Raw genomic sequence first — 17,077 nt, 5'->3', positions numbered from 1 at the left:
AATTCTGGGGGTTGGAGCTTAGACTTTCCGACTTTCAATTTTAAGGATCACCCTAATACTGTATACATGTCAATAGAATATGGGATAGTACAAGAACAGAGTATGAAATTAAATAATGTAAATTAAGACCAAATTAAATGCGGTTAATGTATTGTGATGGCATCATGCAAAGGTATTTCACATATTACCTGGATCTTTCAGAACGCCTCTGGTAAAGCACAGCTGGTGTGTTTTGTCACATCATTTCCCTCACCTCCTACACAGCACTACTGCAGGCTTGCTTTACAGAAAGCTTCTCAACGGGGATTGATCTCCGAGGTAACGAGACGGCGAAGTCTGAGAAACTCTGTCCCGCACACACAGAGTACAGTAGGTGGCTAAATGGTCTCTATGCTGGAATATAATTTCTCTGCTGCTTTTTAAATTATAAGCTTTAGCTACATTTAAATAGAAAACCGCATACAAAGAACTTTTGAGGAATCTGAGCTTTGGACTTGTCAAGAGTCAGTTTCTTTGATTTAAGAGTGACAATAATATACACTTTGCACTGTAATAACAACTTCGCCTTGTTAAAACAACTCATGTAGACTCTTACTCTACAGCATATATAGATATGGAAAAGAGTCATTCACAACAAGAGGACATTATTTGTACATCAGTAGCACTCACGGTCAGAGGAATGACACTTACTCCCTCTATTGAGCTTTATTTGCTGTCATTTCTCCTTTATGACCCACACTGTGTTTGATGTGTGTTTTTGGTTGCAATGTCAGTGTATTGGCTCGGACATATGACTGTTTGGATATAACTTACCTCGTACGAGAGGAACAGGAAATAATGGAAACTTCTTTCAGGATTTATGAGCAACGCACAAACACAAATTCCATCACACAGATATAAACACACCCCCACTCATGGTCTGATCCAGTTTGTTGGTCCAACCTGCTAACCATTACTCTAGACTGCAAAAGCTGTTTATTTCTGTCTTTAAAAATATTGTGCTTGAATCACACAATCAAACTAAAACTAGCTAGTACACACCCCAACACATCATCTTTGTGATCGAAATTCATTGAATCACATTTAATCAATCTAACCAAACAAATGTATGTGATGAATGAATATATTTAAATTACTAGAGTTTAAAAATATAGTCAATATATTGCTTTTTTAAGTTACAGAAAGTAGATCTGATACTACTGAGACTTGAGTCATCATTTAAGTAATCAATCAATTCCTCAGCTGTTAGGGTTTGTAGCTTTTTCTCAGTAATTTAATAGCAAAGTGTATATATAATGCTTGTACACTGTTGGTTGGACAAAGATATAGACTTCGATTGTTGGAGATTTTGATTAGCAGAAGGAAATGCCATTAGTTTAAAGGTTATTAGGGCTTTGACCAAAGTGTTGGACTAATTTAAGTGTTACCACTGATGGAACTACGTACATTAAAATGCCAGGTATAACCAAAGTCTTTCAAATTCAATCTTAGGGAAGAATAATGTGTGGAGCAAATATCCTGATTGTTTAGTCAAGACATTTCACCCAAAATACTAGGATGGTGCTATAGAGGAAAAGTCAGAGGTCACCAAATCGGTAAGTCTGAAAACAATGAAGATCCATACCTAATGTAATGGCAATCCATCATCTATACTATGTACTGTAAACCAATATCATGGAGTGACTTGGGGCTGAGGTCATCTGTCCTTGGCAATCCCTTTAAATCAACATGTCACCTCAGCAGTATACAGAAATAGCAGTGGCGGCTCTCCTTATCCGTCCTTGTTTGGAGACTGTCAGAATATTTGTTTTTCCCCAGAGGCAATGTGCCGATACGCAAACAGGAAAACAAACCATCATCTATCTATGCTAAGACCCCTTTAACATCCTCTGTTTGTATGAACAGGTGTTATTGTGACTACTAGAAAATAATCTAGGAACTAAAGAGGCAACAGGGAAGAAACATCTTGCTAAACTTGTGTGAGTAATTTACTGCAGAATTCGTCTCTGCAGCTCTTTGTCAGTGTGTCTGTTTTGTCCTGTCAGTTGGAAACTCTTTCTTTAATTGCTTTTCTTTCTTTGTTCCTACCATTGCCTTTTGGTCTTCGTGTAACCTACCTTGTCAGTCCCTCCAAACCAAGAAAAAGGACCGGAGAAAGAGATTGAGTCACATATAGTGGGTGTAACAGACAACATTGGATGGCAGAGATCAATAAGAGAGGGATGGATAAATGAAATAAGGCAGTAGAAACCTAAAAGCATTGTTTTTAGAGCTAGATGTTAAAACCAAGACTTTTTGCCAGTGAAAAGTACCTTTTGGAAAAGTTTGGGAATTAAAACAGTTCCACAGAGGAGTGCTTCACAGTGACGCTTTGGAATAAGGGGCAGAACATGCTGCGTTTAAGTCGTAGGGCCACACTGTGCCCTGCATTATAGATAAAGGAAAGTTGTGAAGTTTCAAGAGTTTCTTTTTTCTTCCCTGCTGCCCTGCATGCCTCGCCTCATGCTGCTTCCTCTCATCTGTCACCGGGCCAGAAAAAAAGAAAAAAGGGCGAGCAGCAGGAGAGAGAGTATATGGTTCATAATTCAGAAGAAAACTGGAAGAGAAATGCAGAAAGAAGGCATGAAGGCAGTGCTGACAGAAAGGGAGAACACAATAACATGGGAGAAAAAACTATTCAATACAGCACATGCAGGAACCAATTATTGAATTGATCAATTAATTCCCTATTGTTGACCTTGTCAAACTCAGTTTTGTTGAATTGTTAAGTGCTGATGCTAATCATTATGACTCTTCATATTATTCCCTGCAGCATTACATTATTTTGAAATGATTGAGACTGTAAATCACAATTATGTGTCATATTCATTTCAAAACCAATTAGCAGTGTGTTTCAGTTTTAATAGAGGTCTGACAATCACCATTTTGAACCATTTTATGACTGAAGAAAATGAAAGGACTCCGGAATAAAATTGGTCCATATGTCACTGCTTAAATTGTGGCATTGATATACAATATTTGTTGGGGTCTATAACGAACCTTTTTATGAAGATTCAACTTTTTGCAATTACACCATGTTTAACTTGACAGCGGCAATAAATACAAATCTGAATCAGACATTTAAATCAAGGATCTTTTATTTGCTTTTCAGTGTAAAAATACAGTATTTTCTGTTATGTTTTAATGTTCAAACTAACATTGAGAATCTGACAGTAACCTTCTAGAGTTTTTCTTATTTTGTTCAAACATTGTTATCCCTATAATCCGAATAGAGGAAAATGAGTTTGGCTGTTTACCCAAAGTTTGTACAGATAATAATAAGCTCAGGTGTTTGGAGAGTTGTGTAAGTATTGAATGTTCCCCTTTTAACCACTCAGCACAGGTACAGTTATGTTGAAGAGAAGAAGATGAAGATTCCCTGAGAGAGAACGAGAGCGTTAAAGTGTGTTAGAGAGTGAACCCAATCCAACCTACCCGCCCTCCTCCTCCTCCTCGTCCTGTCACCGATCCATACCTGTCCGCCCACTGATTTCCCATGAGCCTTTGGGTGATTGTGTGAATTCAGCCAAGTAGAGCTTCTCTCTACTGAGCTAATGTTCGTTTACACAAACACACGGACAAGTACACACTCATGCGATAACTGTACACAAATGCTCACATTAGCATTCGCCCCCCCATGTACACACATACCCTCTGTCCTCTGTGTCTTACTGTACATAACAGCTGTGTTTACTATGATGGAGGATCGAGGAGCTTGTTTGGAGAGAACTTACAGGCAGAGAGTTGTGAGTCCTCTACGAATCGATACAATTCTTAGCATAATTTGTTATCCTCTGAAAGAAGTTTGTCTGTGTAGTGTGAGTTTGTGTTTACATTGTCAGGTCTGAATGCTGCAGAGTGTCTGGTCTTTCATCACTGTGTTGTTATAGTGGATGTGTTCACCCTGGTTAACCCCTGGCTCCCTGCCCACATCTGGAGAGAAACAGCAACAAGGAAAAACTATTTTCCATTGCTTTACTATCCAGGATCTCTGTTACCCTGTTCCAGTATCATTATACAGAGGTATGTCCGTGCACACACACATACACCACCTTCCAGCAGAAATAACCACCAGTGGAGGCACTTAAGAAGCAAGAGTGGGCGAGTGAGCTCTAAAAATGTAGTTGAGAGCGGGGTGGAAAATTCAGCTGCAGCCCTGCTGGAGAGACAGACGGAGAGAGAGCTCCTTAAGAAATCTGTAGATGGTGTCGAGAGAAGTGAGGGATTACATTATGAGAGTGTAGTGTAAGTACTGCACTGATCATGATCAAAGCTGCTATTAGTGCTCTTAGTGGGGATCAAATCAGGCTCATAAGACGTGTAACATGAGCGCAAATGGAGAAGCTGTCAAGAAGTTTGTGGTATATTCATTTTTTTCATTGTTTTAAGGTGTCCTATGTTAGTAAGCTGAGAAGGTGTAGGTACGAGCCTTTGATTAGGGCCTGTTTTGATATTAATGTGGACTCTTGGTGAAGACACTAACCATGCTCAGGCTCAGCATGCTCTCATAACTGTATAACCTTTCCAGAGAAACTTTTTGATGAAATATTCCCTCATTGTGAAAGGTCCAATTATATATTTTCTTCTGTTTTTGTTGTCATTAAGATTTGTATTACATTTTTCACATTATATACATCAATGCAGAACAAATATAAACAAAACCAAAGGGATACAACTTAAAGGCATGCAAAAACAACCCTCCGGCACCCCAATACTTCTTACACATACACATGCCTATACATATACACATATAAAGCAACGCATAAATACACATTTACAACATATATAGCATATACATATATACATATACAGATAGACTTCGTTACATAGTACCCTGTACCCTCGCTAAGACGAAGCAACTTTAGTATAGGCCAAGAAGATGTGCCATAGCCTATTCCCTAATTTTGCTTGGGACGTTATTTACCCTGGCGATCATAATCTCAAAGGCAGTCTCTGTCATGAGTATGAGCCATTCTGTAAACTCTCGCATAATGGACTCTTCAAGTTTCAAATCTCTGTGCCACAACAAAGAACTTGATCTGAAAGTAGCTTGAAGCTCGTTGAAAGACAAACGACACTCCTGACACCGTATCCATAGCTGATACAAATCACACACACACACACACACACACACACACACACACACACAGACACACACTCCCATACACAAATATGGAAGTTGCACAGGCGATTCTCTCCTATCAGATGGAGCGCGCCTAAATCACACTGAAGGTGACCCCTTGTCCTCTGATGGTTGACAGCAATGGGACTGATGGGTCCCTGTTCCATTACAACTGATTATATCATTTAGATACAGATGGGCTGTTTAACCCAGCAGCTGTCCTCATCACACTCGCCATACTGAGCCCCTGGTTAATAGCTCACAAGAAGCCATGAAGCTAACAGAGGCTGGCAGTGAAGAGGAAACACACAAATTGAAGACATGGGCACCAAAAAGGGTTTAGGACAATTCCATGCCTCAACCAGGGATGTGTGGTCCATGTCAACTTAAACGGTATCCTAAACCCTTTTCTGCTCATTCATTAATAAAAATCTAAACTCACCAGCAGAGGGCGAAGCAGCTCCAGATTTAAACCCGAATGAAATTAATTTTAGAAATGGATCAGATTTCTGCTGAAATTACATAACCCTGTTGTCTAATGTATGATCAGATGGATTTTGGCATGTCAGAAATGTTCACCAGCTGTTTGTAATTCCATCATCCGATTTACCACATGGTTGCTCTCAAAAGACCAATCCTTAACTATAATACTTAATAGTAGTTGGGAAGTGTAGTACTGCAGAAAAAACAGACCATATTGTCGGCCTCTTTCAACATCTGCAGCTCCATATTTGACTGGTTTTACTGGTTTCCATCTATAGTACAATGCTTCCTCTTTCTTTTTTTGACAAGTGTAAACATAGAAGTTGTACGTTTTGGGGGTGCAGAAAATAGCAGAGTAAAACATGTATGGTGAGCAAACATTGTAAAGCAAGCACATTCATGCAATGAAGGGGCGTAAACAGGTTAAGTATTTTAACATGACAGTTTCTTTTTATTATTAAAAGGAAACAAATCTGCTGATGCAGTTTTTATTTTCCTTTTTTTCTTACAAATGAAAGGTGCACTTATCCTATCAACTATGAGCACCATGTCAGACAAATGCCTAACACAACAAACAGAACAAAGGAAACTCCAAATTCATCCAGCCACAAGTTGAAAGCCATGCTGTTTTAAGTTTTTCTTTAACTCCCTCTCTTATCTCAGTCGATGCATGTGTGTACCCACACAGCCTCTCTCTAGTGGCCCCTCAACTCAGCAGCAAGTTGCTCACATGACTCTTGAAAAAGAGCACTGCTCTCTAAGTGCTTAAGAGAAGCACAGGAACATTTAACATGGATAAGACACATGCACACATTGAACTGGTGTGGTTGTGGGCTGAGCGCAGACACACTCGAAAATGGAAGCATAGATTTTCTCTCCTCCTCCTACACAGGCAGCCTGGCTCAGAGGGGCTCCGTCTCCCTCCGAGGCTCTCTGATCTGGGAGTCACTAAACACCTGCTGCCTGCTTTCAGACAGGCAGGGAGAGAGGCAGTGAAGGGGGGGGGGGGCAGCAGTCAAGCAGCCTGAGGTTGGGTGTGACAGCGAGAAGAAAGGAGACATAGGCTTCAGAGGAAATGCAGAGCGTCATGACTTAGAAGAAAACATGTAAACAGGAGTGGAGCAGGATGTAAAAAGGCAACGTGATGGCAAGAGTTTACGTCGACATTTAAGGAATATCAGAGACCTTTTGTCACTCGCAGAATGTGTGATGCCTTCAAGGAAGTGCTGGTAGCAGCGTGTGATTTGTTGCTGCTCTTTTGTAACCTCTGCTGGTTATAAAAACAGTGTAAATGCCACACAATCTCCCCTGTGGGTTACTTGTAGGCCTCTTGGCCCAGTGATCCATTCTTCTAATCTCCCACTGTTCATTTGTCAGTCTTGTCTCCTCCGGGTCTTTGCCCAATTCCTTCCTTCATCCTTCACACAGTGCTTGCTTCATCCCTGGCTTTATCCAAAGGAGTCTTAAGGAACTCCCACTGGGAATACAATCCTAGAACAATAGGAGAGACAGTGTCTGTGTAGCTTTAATGTAGAGAGTCATGGCTTGAGACTTATGTGTTGTTATGTTCCTATTTACAAAAATGAGGCCAAAGATGAATTTGTACAAGAGCGACAGGTTTTTATCCCACTGAATTAAATCCGGTATTATCTGATAGCTCCTCCTCTGTATGAATCCCTGACCACATCATGTCCTCTCATGACCTTTCAGCTTGTGTTCACCATCACAATGCTGAACGGATACAGATTGACAGACCAATGTGATGCCCAGTGCAAACACCAAAGCAGAAGTCTGATCCTTAAATCTGAAAAAGAAAAAAACATAGCTATTGGTGGTACAGACCATGAAATATCTTTGCATTTACCCTCCAACTCTCCTAGTGGTTCAATTACACTGTTGCTATATTTTCTGCAGACGGAATAATGAACTGTATATCAAATCAGACGGGCATAAACTGGTGCCAGACATGAATCGAAGGAAAGTCAGCCCAAATAATTGCTTTGCCGAGCTTGGTAGGAAGTTACCAATACATAAAACAATTTGTTCTACTTGATTCATAATTTATACGGGTGCCAACATTTCCCACTTCATAATTAATGCAGAGTTTAGGAAATGCATTGGTTCAATGTATAATGTATTGGCATGTATAATATGATATGTATTTTCCTGCTTTGTTATGAGCTTACAGGGCATTATACTGGGCAAGTCTCCTAAAATGCAGGAAGAAACAAATGTCTTACTTTGAGGGAGAGTTATAGTAGCTGTGTTTAATGGTCTGTAGCTGCCCTCTACTGGTCCACACTGTTTAGTACAGCCAACTGCTTGAGTCTCTGGACACAACAGTGAACACCACTCTCTTCGTTTTTAATATGGAGTGCCAGTCGCCTTTTCTGGCCTTCTGTCATCTGAAGTATGTGTTTAAATATGGTTTGTATTTTAAGTTTTGCAGTGAATGCAGACACTCAAAGGAAAAGGAAAAAGAAACGTGTTCTGGTGGAGTTCTACCTGCAAATCTAAACTAGGAGATTTCAGATCATAAGCTAACCTACGGTAAGGGTATATCAGAATATTTATGGCTTTGCTTGGTGGGGACTTTACTACTTTTATTGTCATACTCTTGCTGTTTTCTGAACATACTTCTCTGCCTTTCAAATGTTGTCCACTAGTGGTCACTGCTGGGATGGAGAAAAGAAATATCAGGTCTGTACTGACTAGCATTTTAATCCATACAGTAGATGACTAAATATCACGCATGGGCAAATTTGTTCATATATACACACACACACACACACACACACACACACACACACATATACACAAACTAATTATGTTCCAATCCATAGTTTCCTATCTTTAGAACAGCTTTCAAGGAATATTTATTAGTAATTAAGTTGAAGTGTTATAGTCACATTTCTCTCCCAGCTGGAAGAGTCATGCATCATTAGTCACTTAGAGTTTCAGCTTCATTAACACCTCCTCTTTCCTATGTGGACTCCAGTAAAGTTGAATGTAAATGAGTGTGTTTGTGAAGTTTTGCACATGTTTATTTCCCCCTGTGCTCTCACAGTCCATCTGTTTGCCCTCGGGGCGATGCCTGCTCCTGGAGACGTGGCTTTGCTTTTTGCCTGCAGATGGCAGCAGCGCCATGGAGCTTATTCCATAGAAATACAGTTATAAATAAATAATATAAACTATTTCATTTATGGTTAAACAGTATGTTTCTGTTAATTATCAATACGGATGAGACATGGAGACTGTAAGTGCTCTCTTATTACCTTATTCAACTGTGTTTGTTTATTGTTGTTTGCCATCCTTGTCAGTTCATCTTTGGGTGATGTTTGGGTTGTGTTTATCAATTATTCATAGACTTCATCTAGGTGAGCGTTTCGATTCTTGGACCTATCCTTTTGATATTTGTTTATAGATCTGCATAATATCATATAAGTACATTATAGGTTTTTAAAAGTGTGAAGTACGTTTTTTTTGGAGAAAATCATCATTTACACTTTCCAACAATCTGGATTATCTGTTGTAAACCTTCAATTATAGGCAAAATCGTGTTGATGTTTTTTTCATTTGAACCCCACCGCTTTATCTTCACTATGGAGTGTTATTCCATATAAAGTCAGAACTCTCACAGCACATCAAAGGAGAGGGTACAAATAGGTAAAATGTTGGACGCAATCTCCTCAGCAGAAAACGTCCCCATGGATACGGATGATTGCCTTTATCATTCAGCTATTTATTTACCCTCCATTATTTTCTGTTTCACTGTAAATGTGTGACATCCCCAACATCTGCTTTCATGTTCATTTGAATCGAATGATGCTATCATAGAAATCTACAAATCTAATATACAAGTGGGACTACAGTAAGTGATATTCTGTGAGAGGGAAAAACAGTGTTAGGGTGGATTTATGTGCATGTCTAAAATAATGTAAGATGAATGTTTATCAGATGACATGTTTAAGATATTAACTTCAGTATCTGAAATCTGTGTTTATATGAGGTGAAGGGAAGAACATCATTATTTAGTTTACACATAAAACATAAAAGAAAACAGGATTCTTTGCGAAAGTGGGAAGTCTTGACACCTCAATTCAAGTTGGCAAATGCTTTTATTTAGATCACTTTATTACTGGATGTTTGAATTAAGAAGCACTCCTTATTAATTTGACCTCTATCTTTAAACCAGCACAATCAGCAGCTTTAAATCACTACCTGAGCTCACACAGATTGTCTTTTGTCAAACTTGCACACTGTAAATGTGAACTTTCATATACATGCTGTTTTATAATCCACGTCCAATCCCCACTTGCTTGTATTTTACAACTCTTCAGAGGGCAAACAAAAAAATGGAGCAGGCGTTGGTCTGAGCTCTGTGATAACTTTAAGGCTTAACTGATCATCCCTGAAGCCGAGTGCTTCCACCTGTGCCTCTTTCTCGCTCCTCCCTTTCTGTCTTCTCTCTAAGTCACATGCTCACAGTGAATAGACTGTTGAGTGGGTTTCACCAGCTGGTGTCTTTGCCTGCCACATAAATAGTATTAAAAACAAATGTGTGTGTATGTGCACGTGTTTTTGCCAGACACTTGACTTGAGTGGAGTGTCAGTGTCACATCTGCCCTCCAACATTCCTGTGTGCATTTGTGCTCATATGGCAGCCTGCACAGACTGCTGCACAGTGCCAAATCTGGAAAAAAATCCTTATGACGTTCTGCGAAACTCACAAATGTGATCTTTCATAACATTTTCCCTCTGCAGCTGACAAACCTTAGTTTAGAAAAAGAAAAGGGGGAAGCAGGTGAGGTCAATCTGACAGTCGTGTAGATTGATCCTCCAGTTGACCTGCCAGAAAAGACCCAGATATCCAGTGTGCTTGATGATGTTTCTGACAGTCACAGCTCTGAGGCCTCCAGGGTCTCCACCTTAATGATGGATCCAATCACTCTCTCCCTGTCTGTCTGTACTTCCCCCTTTTTTGGTTACTGACATTTTGAGACTGGCACTATTTTAAGACCTTGAATGAACACAATTAAGAGCTGCTGGCATTTTATTGACGCCTCAATTAAAACATCAACACTTATAACAAAAGGTATTGTCAGCTGATAATTGGTGCTAAAAGGGCTTTCCGTGTCAGCTGTTGTGCTCTTTGTTTTTGTTGTGTTTCTTGGTGTTAGTTGTTAATGGATTACAGTGTGGATTCACACTCTGGACATCTTGGTGGTGGTGACTCACACTCCTAGATGGAAAGACTTGACACACACACACACACACACACACACACACACACACACACACACACACACACACACAGCTTGGGAGTATTGGTACAAATCCTGGACGTGTGTCAAAGTTTCTTAAACAACAACACATGCAGATCTGTCTATCTGAAGCAGCGACACCCCTCCTTCCACTCCTTTAATCCCCTCCCCCATACCCTCCTGTTAAAAATCTTAATTTTCATACTTGGTAACCATCAGCTCATCCTGACACTAATTGTACCCCCTCTGTCTGTCTGTCTGTCTGTCTGTCTGCTTGGCTCTGCTGGCGGCACATCAGTTTTGCAGGCTACCCAATATGTGGGTGAGAGGGTCTGACATGTTTTACCTCACCCACAGTGTCAGAGCTGAAATGTTGGTGTTAGTTACAGTATGTAGCTTTACTGGAAGGAAGACATGTGTCTGAGTGACAGGTGATATTTTGAGAGTAGACAACACTTCTTCTGAATTCAAATTTGAGTCACAATCATGGTCAAAAACTTTAAAGTTTACATTTCTCATAAGTTTGTCGCTAAGTTGGTTGTTTCAGATATTTTTTGGAATTTTTTGGAACTTCCAAATTATGTTCCAACTTCCACATTTCCACAAGTAACCTAAACAGTGTTGTTAAAGTAGGGCCATTTTAGAATGAACAGTGCATTTGAGCAATCCACTATAGAGGCATTCATAACTTTTATACAATTAGTGGAATAGTTACTTTGTATTTTCTTTCATTTTTGTTACATGATGTTAAAATATAAAAAGCCCGAAATATTCAAATTATTTTATATTAACACATTTGGTAACATGAGTTGGTAAAGTAAACACCCTCAATAGTTCCTACTTGCAGCTCATTACGCAGCTGTTCTGGTGTTTGACCATAAAGCTCTGTCACACAAACTGTTATTTAAAACACATTGAAATAGCCTGACTACTGTGAGGAGGAACTGAAACAAATGCACCACTTTTTAAATTTTTTTTAATAAATATCTAGCCGGGTGTTATTGTGCTAATGGCAGAATCATCAAGACTGACTGACATACGGATTCAGCTTAAACCAAAGATCAGTTCAGAGTCCCTAACAGTGATATAACTGTCAACACTGCAAGTCTGTAATCCTTCATGCTGCACTGATTACTCAATCTTTCACTTCAGTTCTTCTTCAGTTCAGTAGGTGTATGGATCTTCTCACTGTCTTTCTCAAACGACATTGTGACCTTGTGTTTTTTTAGTGTGTGATCAATGTTGAAATAAGTATTTTTGCATCACTCAAATGCGTATATGATTATTCCTTCATTGTCTATAATACTGCTATAGACTTTTTTAGGATTATTTTTTCTCTTTTATGAGTATAATTTGCGTTTTTACAACTTCATTTATATTTGGCTATAAATGTCATCTGAGATTGTGTTCCTCACTGGGGAAATGTTATTAAATCTGCTATAAGTGTTGAGCTATGCGGTATGGATAAGCTAATATTCTATAAAATGTTGTCAGAGTCAGATATGAAGTATACTGGCAGTATATGAAGACAGGGCCTGAAGGCAGCAGACAAATACAGCTGCATGGATTTCTGAGGTTTTTCTCTAAAAACAGCTGCTAGCTGTGGCCAAAAACAACGATGAGGGGGTTGAGAGTGAATTATGTAGTGATGCAGCCTGTAAAGAAATAAGCTTAAACTCAATACAGCCAAGATTTCTTGTGATCAACACTATTAGGCCTCTCACATACAAGTAGTCATGTTAATATAGAATGTTTTCTCATTTATTCACCTCTTCCTAAGTTCCTCTTAACTGTTTGCTTGAGAAAAGTCCTAAGAATGTCAGATGTATTCATCATATGTTCTTAAAGTGAAGAATGGTCCACACCTGTATTTTTATAATGATGAATCCCATTGTGCGTCAGGGCCGTGTGCAAATGCAGAAATTGTAACACCCAAACTAAAGTCTAACACCGGTTGCATTAAATAACTCAGTAGTGGAGGTATTCCTATAGGAAACAAGCCATCGTATATAGAAGCATTAGAAGAGGGTATCAAATAAAATAGAAAAATGCATGGTATGCTATTTGTTGTTCAGTGAACACCGGAGGAGGGGGGCACAACAGATATCAATAAAACAACAAAGGGTTATTTCCTTGGTGGGTTACAGGAAGACATTTATTCTTAATGGTTATTGAATGATGCCTAATGATTATTGACACTCTGAACTGACAGGTTTCCAATAGGAACCACTCACAAATTGCAGAGTTGTACCTGCAGTAAGCAACGTAGGAATGTGCTAATCCCTACATTCACGCTGAAATAAAATGGGAGTTAATCCCAACCTGAATCATTATAGATCCCTGAACCAAGGAGTCATGATTCAGCATTATTCATTAGTGATTAATCCTCATACTGAGTCAGAAAAACCTTTCCCATCTGGCCTCCCACATGCTCACAATCTTGTTGTGTTTCTTGGTTGTGTCAGTGCTCTTTCCTCTGATTTACAGTGGTGCATCGAGTGCCGAAAAGCTCGCTGTCAAACACTCACCTTTACTTTGACCCTTTTCTTTGACTCCGTAATGAGAATGAGAGTACAGAGCTTGTAGAAAGAAAACAAGAACGTTTAGGGGAAGCATCTGCCTGACTTTTGATAGATTTTCTCTTTGACCTAAGACACTGACAGATGTGTGTGTGTGTGTGTGTGTGTGCGTGCATCTGCCACTCAGACTACCAGAAAAATCCATGGAGTCAGGGGTTGCTGTGGTAACGGTAATCACTTTTAATTCCACATCATGGAGAAGGAGCGAGGATAAAGGTAGAGCGGAAGCCGTTTAGTAGGGTAATGTGAGGGAGAAACAATATAATGCAGCAACAGGGGAAACAAGAGGAGTGTGTTTCCTTGTTAAGTGACTAGTGGTCACATTTAGACATTTTGATAAGGATGACAACTTTATATAAAAACCTTTCTTTCTCAGTGCCACACGATTAGCAAAATACTCCTCCTTTCCCCCTCTTCTCTTTCCTCCTTCCTCTCTGCTGGCAAGAAATAATCCGTTCATCAGCTGCTGGAGACAGTATTTGTCCGACAACCTCTCTCTTTCTCCTCTGTCAGGCTGTTTCTCTCTTCTTAAGTTGTACCACAGTGGAGAAAGGAGTGAAATATATGAATTATGTATTCCCCTTTTTGCCCCATCTCCACCTCCCTACCTGTCTCTTCATGTAGCTTCACTTTTGCTCCTACACTCCGCCTCCTCTACTTCTCTTTCCTCACTGTTATGAATACCATTAATGAGCAGGCGAGAGACGGATATACACAGAAGGACGGTGCGTGCTGCTAATTAATGGGTTTGCTTTGTTTCCTCTGTCACTTTACTGAACCTCCTGCTGGCTCAAACATACACACACCACACACACACACACACACACACACACACACACACACACACACACACACACCCTCAGAAGCTGTCTCATTTATGAGCTTCGAGTGGAGGAAAAACATCAACAAGATGTAGGAGTGTGCAGCTAGAGAGAATAACCACCACCTGCCACTCAAGCCAGTCTGCTCGTAGTATACTGCTCTTTCTCACACACACACACACACACACACACACACACACACACACACACACACACACACACACACACACACACACTCTCTTGCATGTGCGCCTGTCCGTAATGTTCCGGCACACTTCGCTCTCAGCCAATGAGAGGCCAGATAGGGGCTTCTCAGAACGTGAGAGGGAGGAGGCAGAGCGTTGCTGGCTGATTGACAGCCAGCGCCCTACAGGTGGAGAGAAGAGCAGAGCTGAGAGAGAGAGAGAGAGAGAGAGAGAAGGGGGAGGACAGGAGAGGGAGGAAAGAGTAGGGGTGAGTGAAGAGGAGAAGCGAGGCAGCCGCAAACAGACTTTCACATACACACACTCATACACTTACAGTGCTCAGTTCCTCCTCCTACCTTGAGAGCTTCCCTCGGCAGACTAGCTGACACCATCACTGTCATCACTATCATCACCTCCACTCCACCACAGCTGCACCAAGATGAGCCAGTGCAGGAAAAGGTGCAAGAGGCAGCTCACCAAGGTGGCTCGCTATTTCTACCACTTCCTCATGGGAACACTCACTCAAGGTAGGCACCCATAAACTTCCACTTTCACCCCCAGGGCTTTTACGGCCGAGTTGTTTTTTCGTCAGTCCAGAAGCAAAGTGACTGGAGTCTGTTGTGTTTATATCAGGGCTTACTAATATTTGCTGATGGTTTGGTGTCCTGTGTCCATGGCTGAGTTGTTTTTCTATCTAAATGATGGTAGAGCAGATGCCCTCCTTATTTGCATAAAACCAAAACAAGCACATTTGTTCCAAAGAGCGTGACTGCACAAGTAGGGTTTGCGCGTGTGTGTGTGTGTGTGTGTATGTCAATTATGTGCACGTGTGTGTGTATACAGTACGTCTGAGTGCTTCGTTTCATCTTCAGAGACCATACAAAGCGTAGATATCAAACAGCTTCATCATTATCCTCTGCATAATGTGTTCGTATGTATGTATGATTGTGGGTATATGTTTTTGTCACTTTACTCCGTTCCTATGCATAAGAATGAAATGGTCAGTATGCAAAGTGGGAATTAGTCTCCTAGGGTTGAAGGAGCTCACTCTTCCCTGCATTTTGACCCCCTCCCTTCCTCTCTTCCTCCTTTTCTCTCTATCTAGTAGTAGTCAAACAGATTACCCTCTAGAAGCAAGTGGCATTCCACCTTCATTGAACAACTCTCAATGGGAGAAAGGCACTCATCCTTTTATCCAGCCCTACAGTCATAGCTCAGTATGACATCAACTCCCCCATCCTCCTCTCTAGCTCTCTCTGTACATTAACACACAACTTTATAATGCTAATCTGTGTGCGCTGAGAAAAGAAAAAAAGTTGAATAAGCGCCTTCTAAATCTTTCCTTGATGCTTAGAAGGTCTTCATCTTTTTTTCCCTCATACTCTGAGCTTAGTGTTGATTGAATAAAGCGTCCTTTGCTAGAAAGACCCTGCCTGATAGTCTGCTGCTAAGCTTTACACCCATTTTGAGTGATTTTGGATAGCTGCTCATTTTGCCTTGGGGACGACACAACAGAGTAGGCTGGTTCTATTGAATCTCACCACTTGATCCTTGAAGGTGGAGATAAAGCCTTGTTTAGATGACCTTGTCAATGGAGCAGTGTGTGAATGCTAATTTGACATCCGTGCCGCTCACATCCACCTCGGCTTTTCCCCTCGTTATCTCCTCAGACTTTGACATCTGCAGGGCTTCTTGTTCATGCTCTGAAAGCAGGTAATGGTCATGTGTGCATAGAGGCCTGCTCAAGCAAGCACACACACACACACACACACACACACACACACACACACACACACACACACACACACACACACACACACACACACACACACACACACACACACGCACACTTTATAATCCATTTACATTGTATCAAAACAATAACATTGGATATGATAACCAATTCAGTCCCTGTGTTTGGACGGTGAAACATATACGTATTTATCCCAAAATGTGGCAATGTAGTAATTAAATATATATTAAAAATGCATAGTTATTGGCTTGAATAAAAAAAAAAAATTATGTTGATATTATTATGAAAAATGCAGTTTAAAGGTGCAGTAAAAGCCCAATGCACTTCTTTGCTGTGGTATTAAAAGTAGTGCTTGGGTGAAACTACTAAAATCACAGGAATGATGTTCCTCAAAAATGGTTGTGTGCCTGAGTTGACTGCTTTACAGTACGACAAGTCAAAATACTATGGGAGGTTAGTTCTGATAGCCATTGTGAATAATACCAGTAGATGAAGACAACACAATAACTGGTCATTGTGAATACAAACATCAGAGCAGCATGACCACAAATAGGCATTCTTCTTTTAAAAAAAAAAGTAAATCAATAATTTACAATTTGTTTTAATTGTAATAGCACCCAGGGAAATGTATGCAAAATAACCATTCTGTTCAGACATCTGACTAGCTACCACAGTCCCTGAGCCCTTTTACCGGCTCCACTCAATGAAGTATTTATTGAGTGTGTGTGTGTGTGTGTGTGTGTGTGTGTGTGTGTGTGTGTGTGTGTGTGTGTGTGTGTGTGTGTGTGTGTGTGTGTGTGTGTGTGTGTGTGTGTGTGTGTGTGTGTGTCG

At 40.4% G+C, this 17,077-nt stretch overlaps 1 protein-coding gene across 5 annotated transcripts in view; it reads left to right on the top strand.

Annotated features, from left to right (window-relative positions):
• LOC104955149 (Kv channel-interacting protein 2) overlaps positions 1 to 17,077 on the top strand; it is a 182,767-nt gene that overhangs the window by 87,844 nt on the left and 77,846 nt on the right. For 2 of the 5 annotated variants that reach the window (XM_010782383.1, XM_010782378.1), the window contains exon 1: positions 14,738 to 15,020. The exons of the other annotated variants lie outside the window; for them this stretch is intronic. In XM_010782383.1, the coding sequence (XP_010780685.1) occupies positions 14,933 to 15,020 (88 nt within the window). In that variant the 5' untranslated portion in view covers positions 14,738 to 14,932. Of the gene's footprint in view, positions 1 to 14,737; positions 15,021 to 17,077 lie in introns of those variants that run through there. 5 annotated transcript variants of the gene reach the window in all.

Source organism: Notothenia coriiceps, unplaced genomic scaffold (genome assembly GCF_000735185.1).
Source record: "Notothenia coriiceps isolate Sejong01 unplaced genomic scaffold, NC01 NC01_scaffold00024667, whole genome shotgun sequence".
Classification (NCBI taxonomy): Eukaryota; Metazoa; Chordata; class Actinopteri; order Perciformes; family Nototheniidae; genus Notothenia; species Notothenia coriiceps.
The sequence above is the reverse complement of the archived record's forward strand: the minus strand, read 5'-3'. Positions and strand labels throughout refer to the sequence as shown.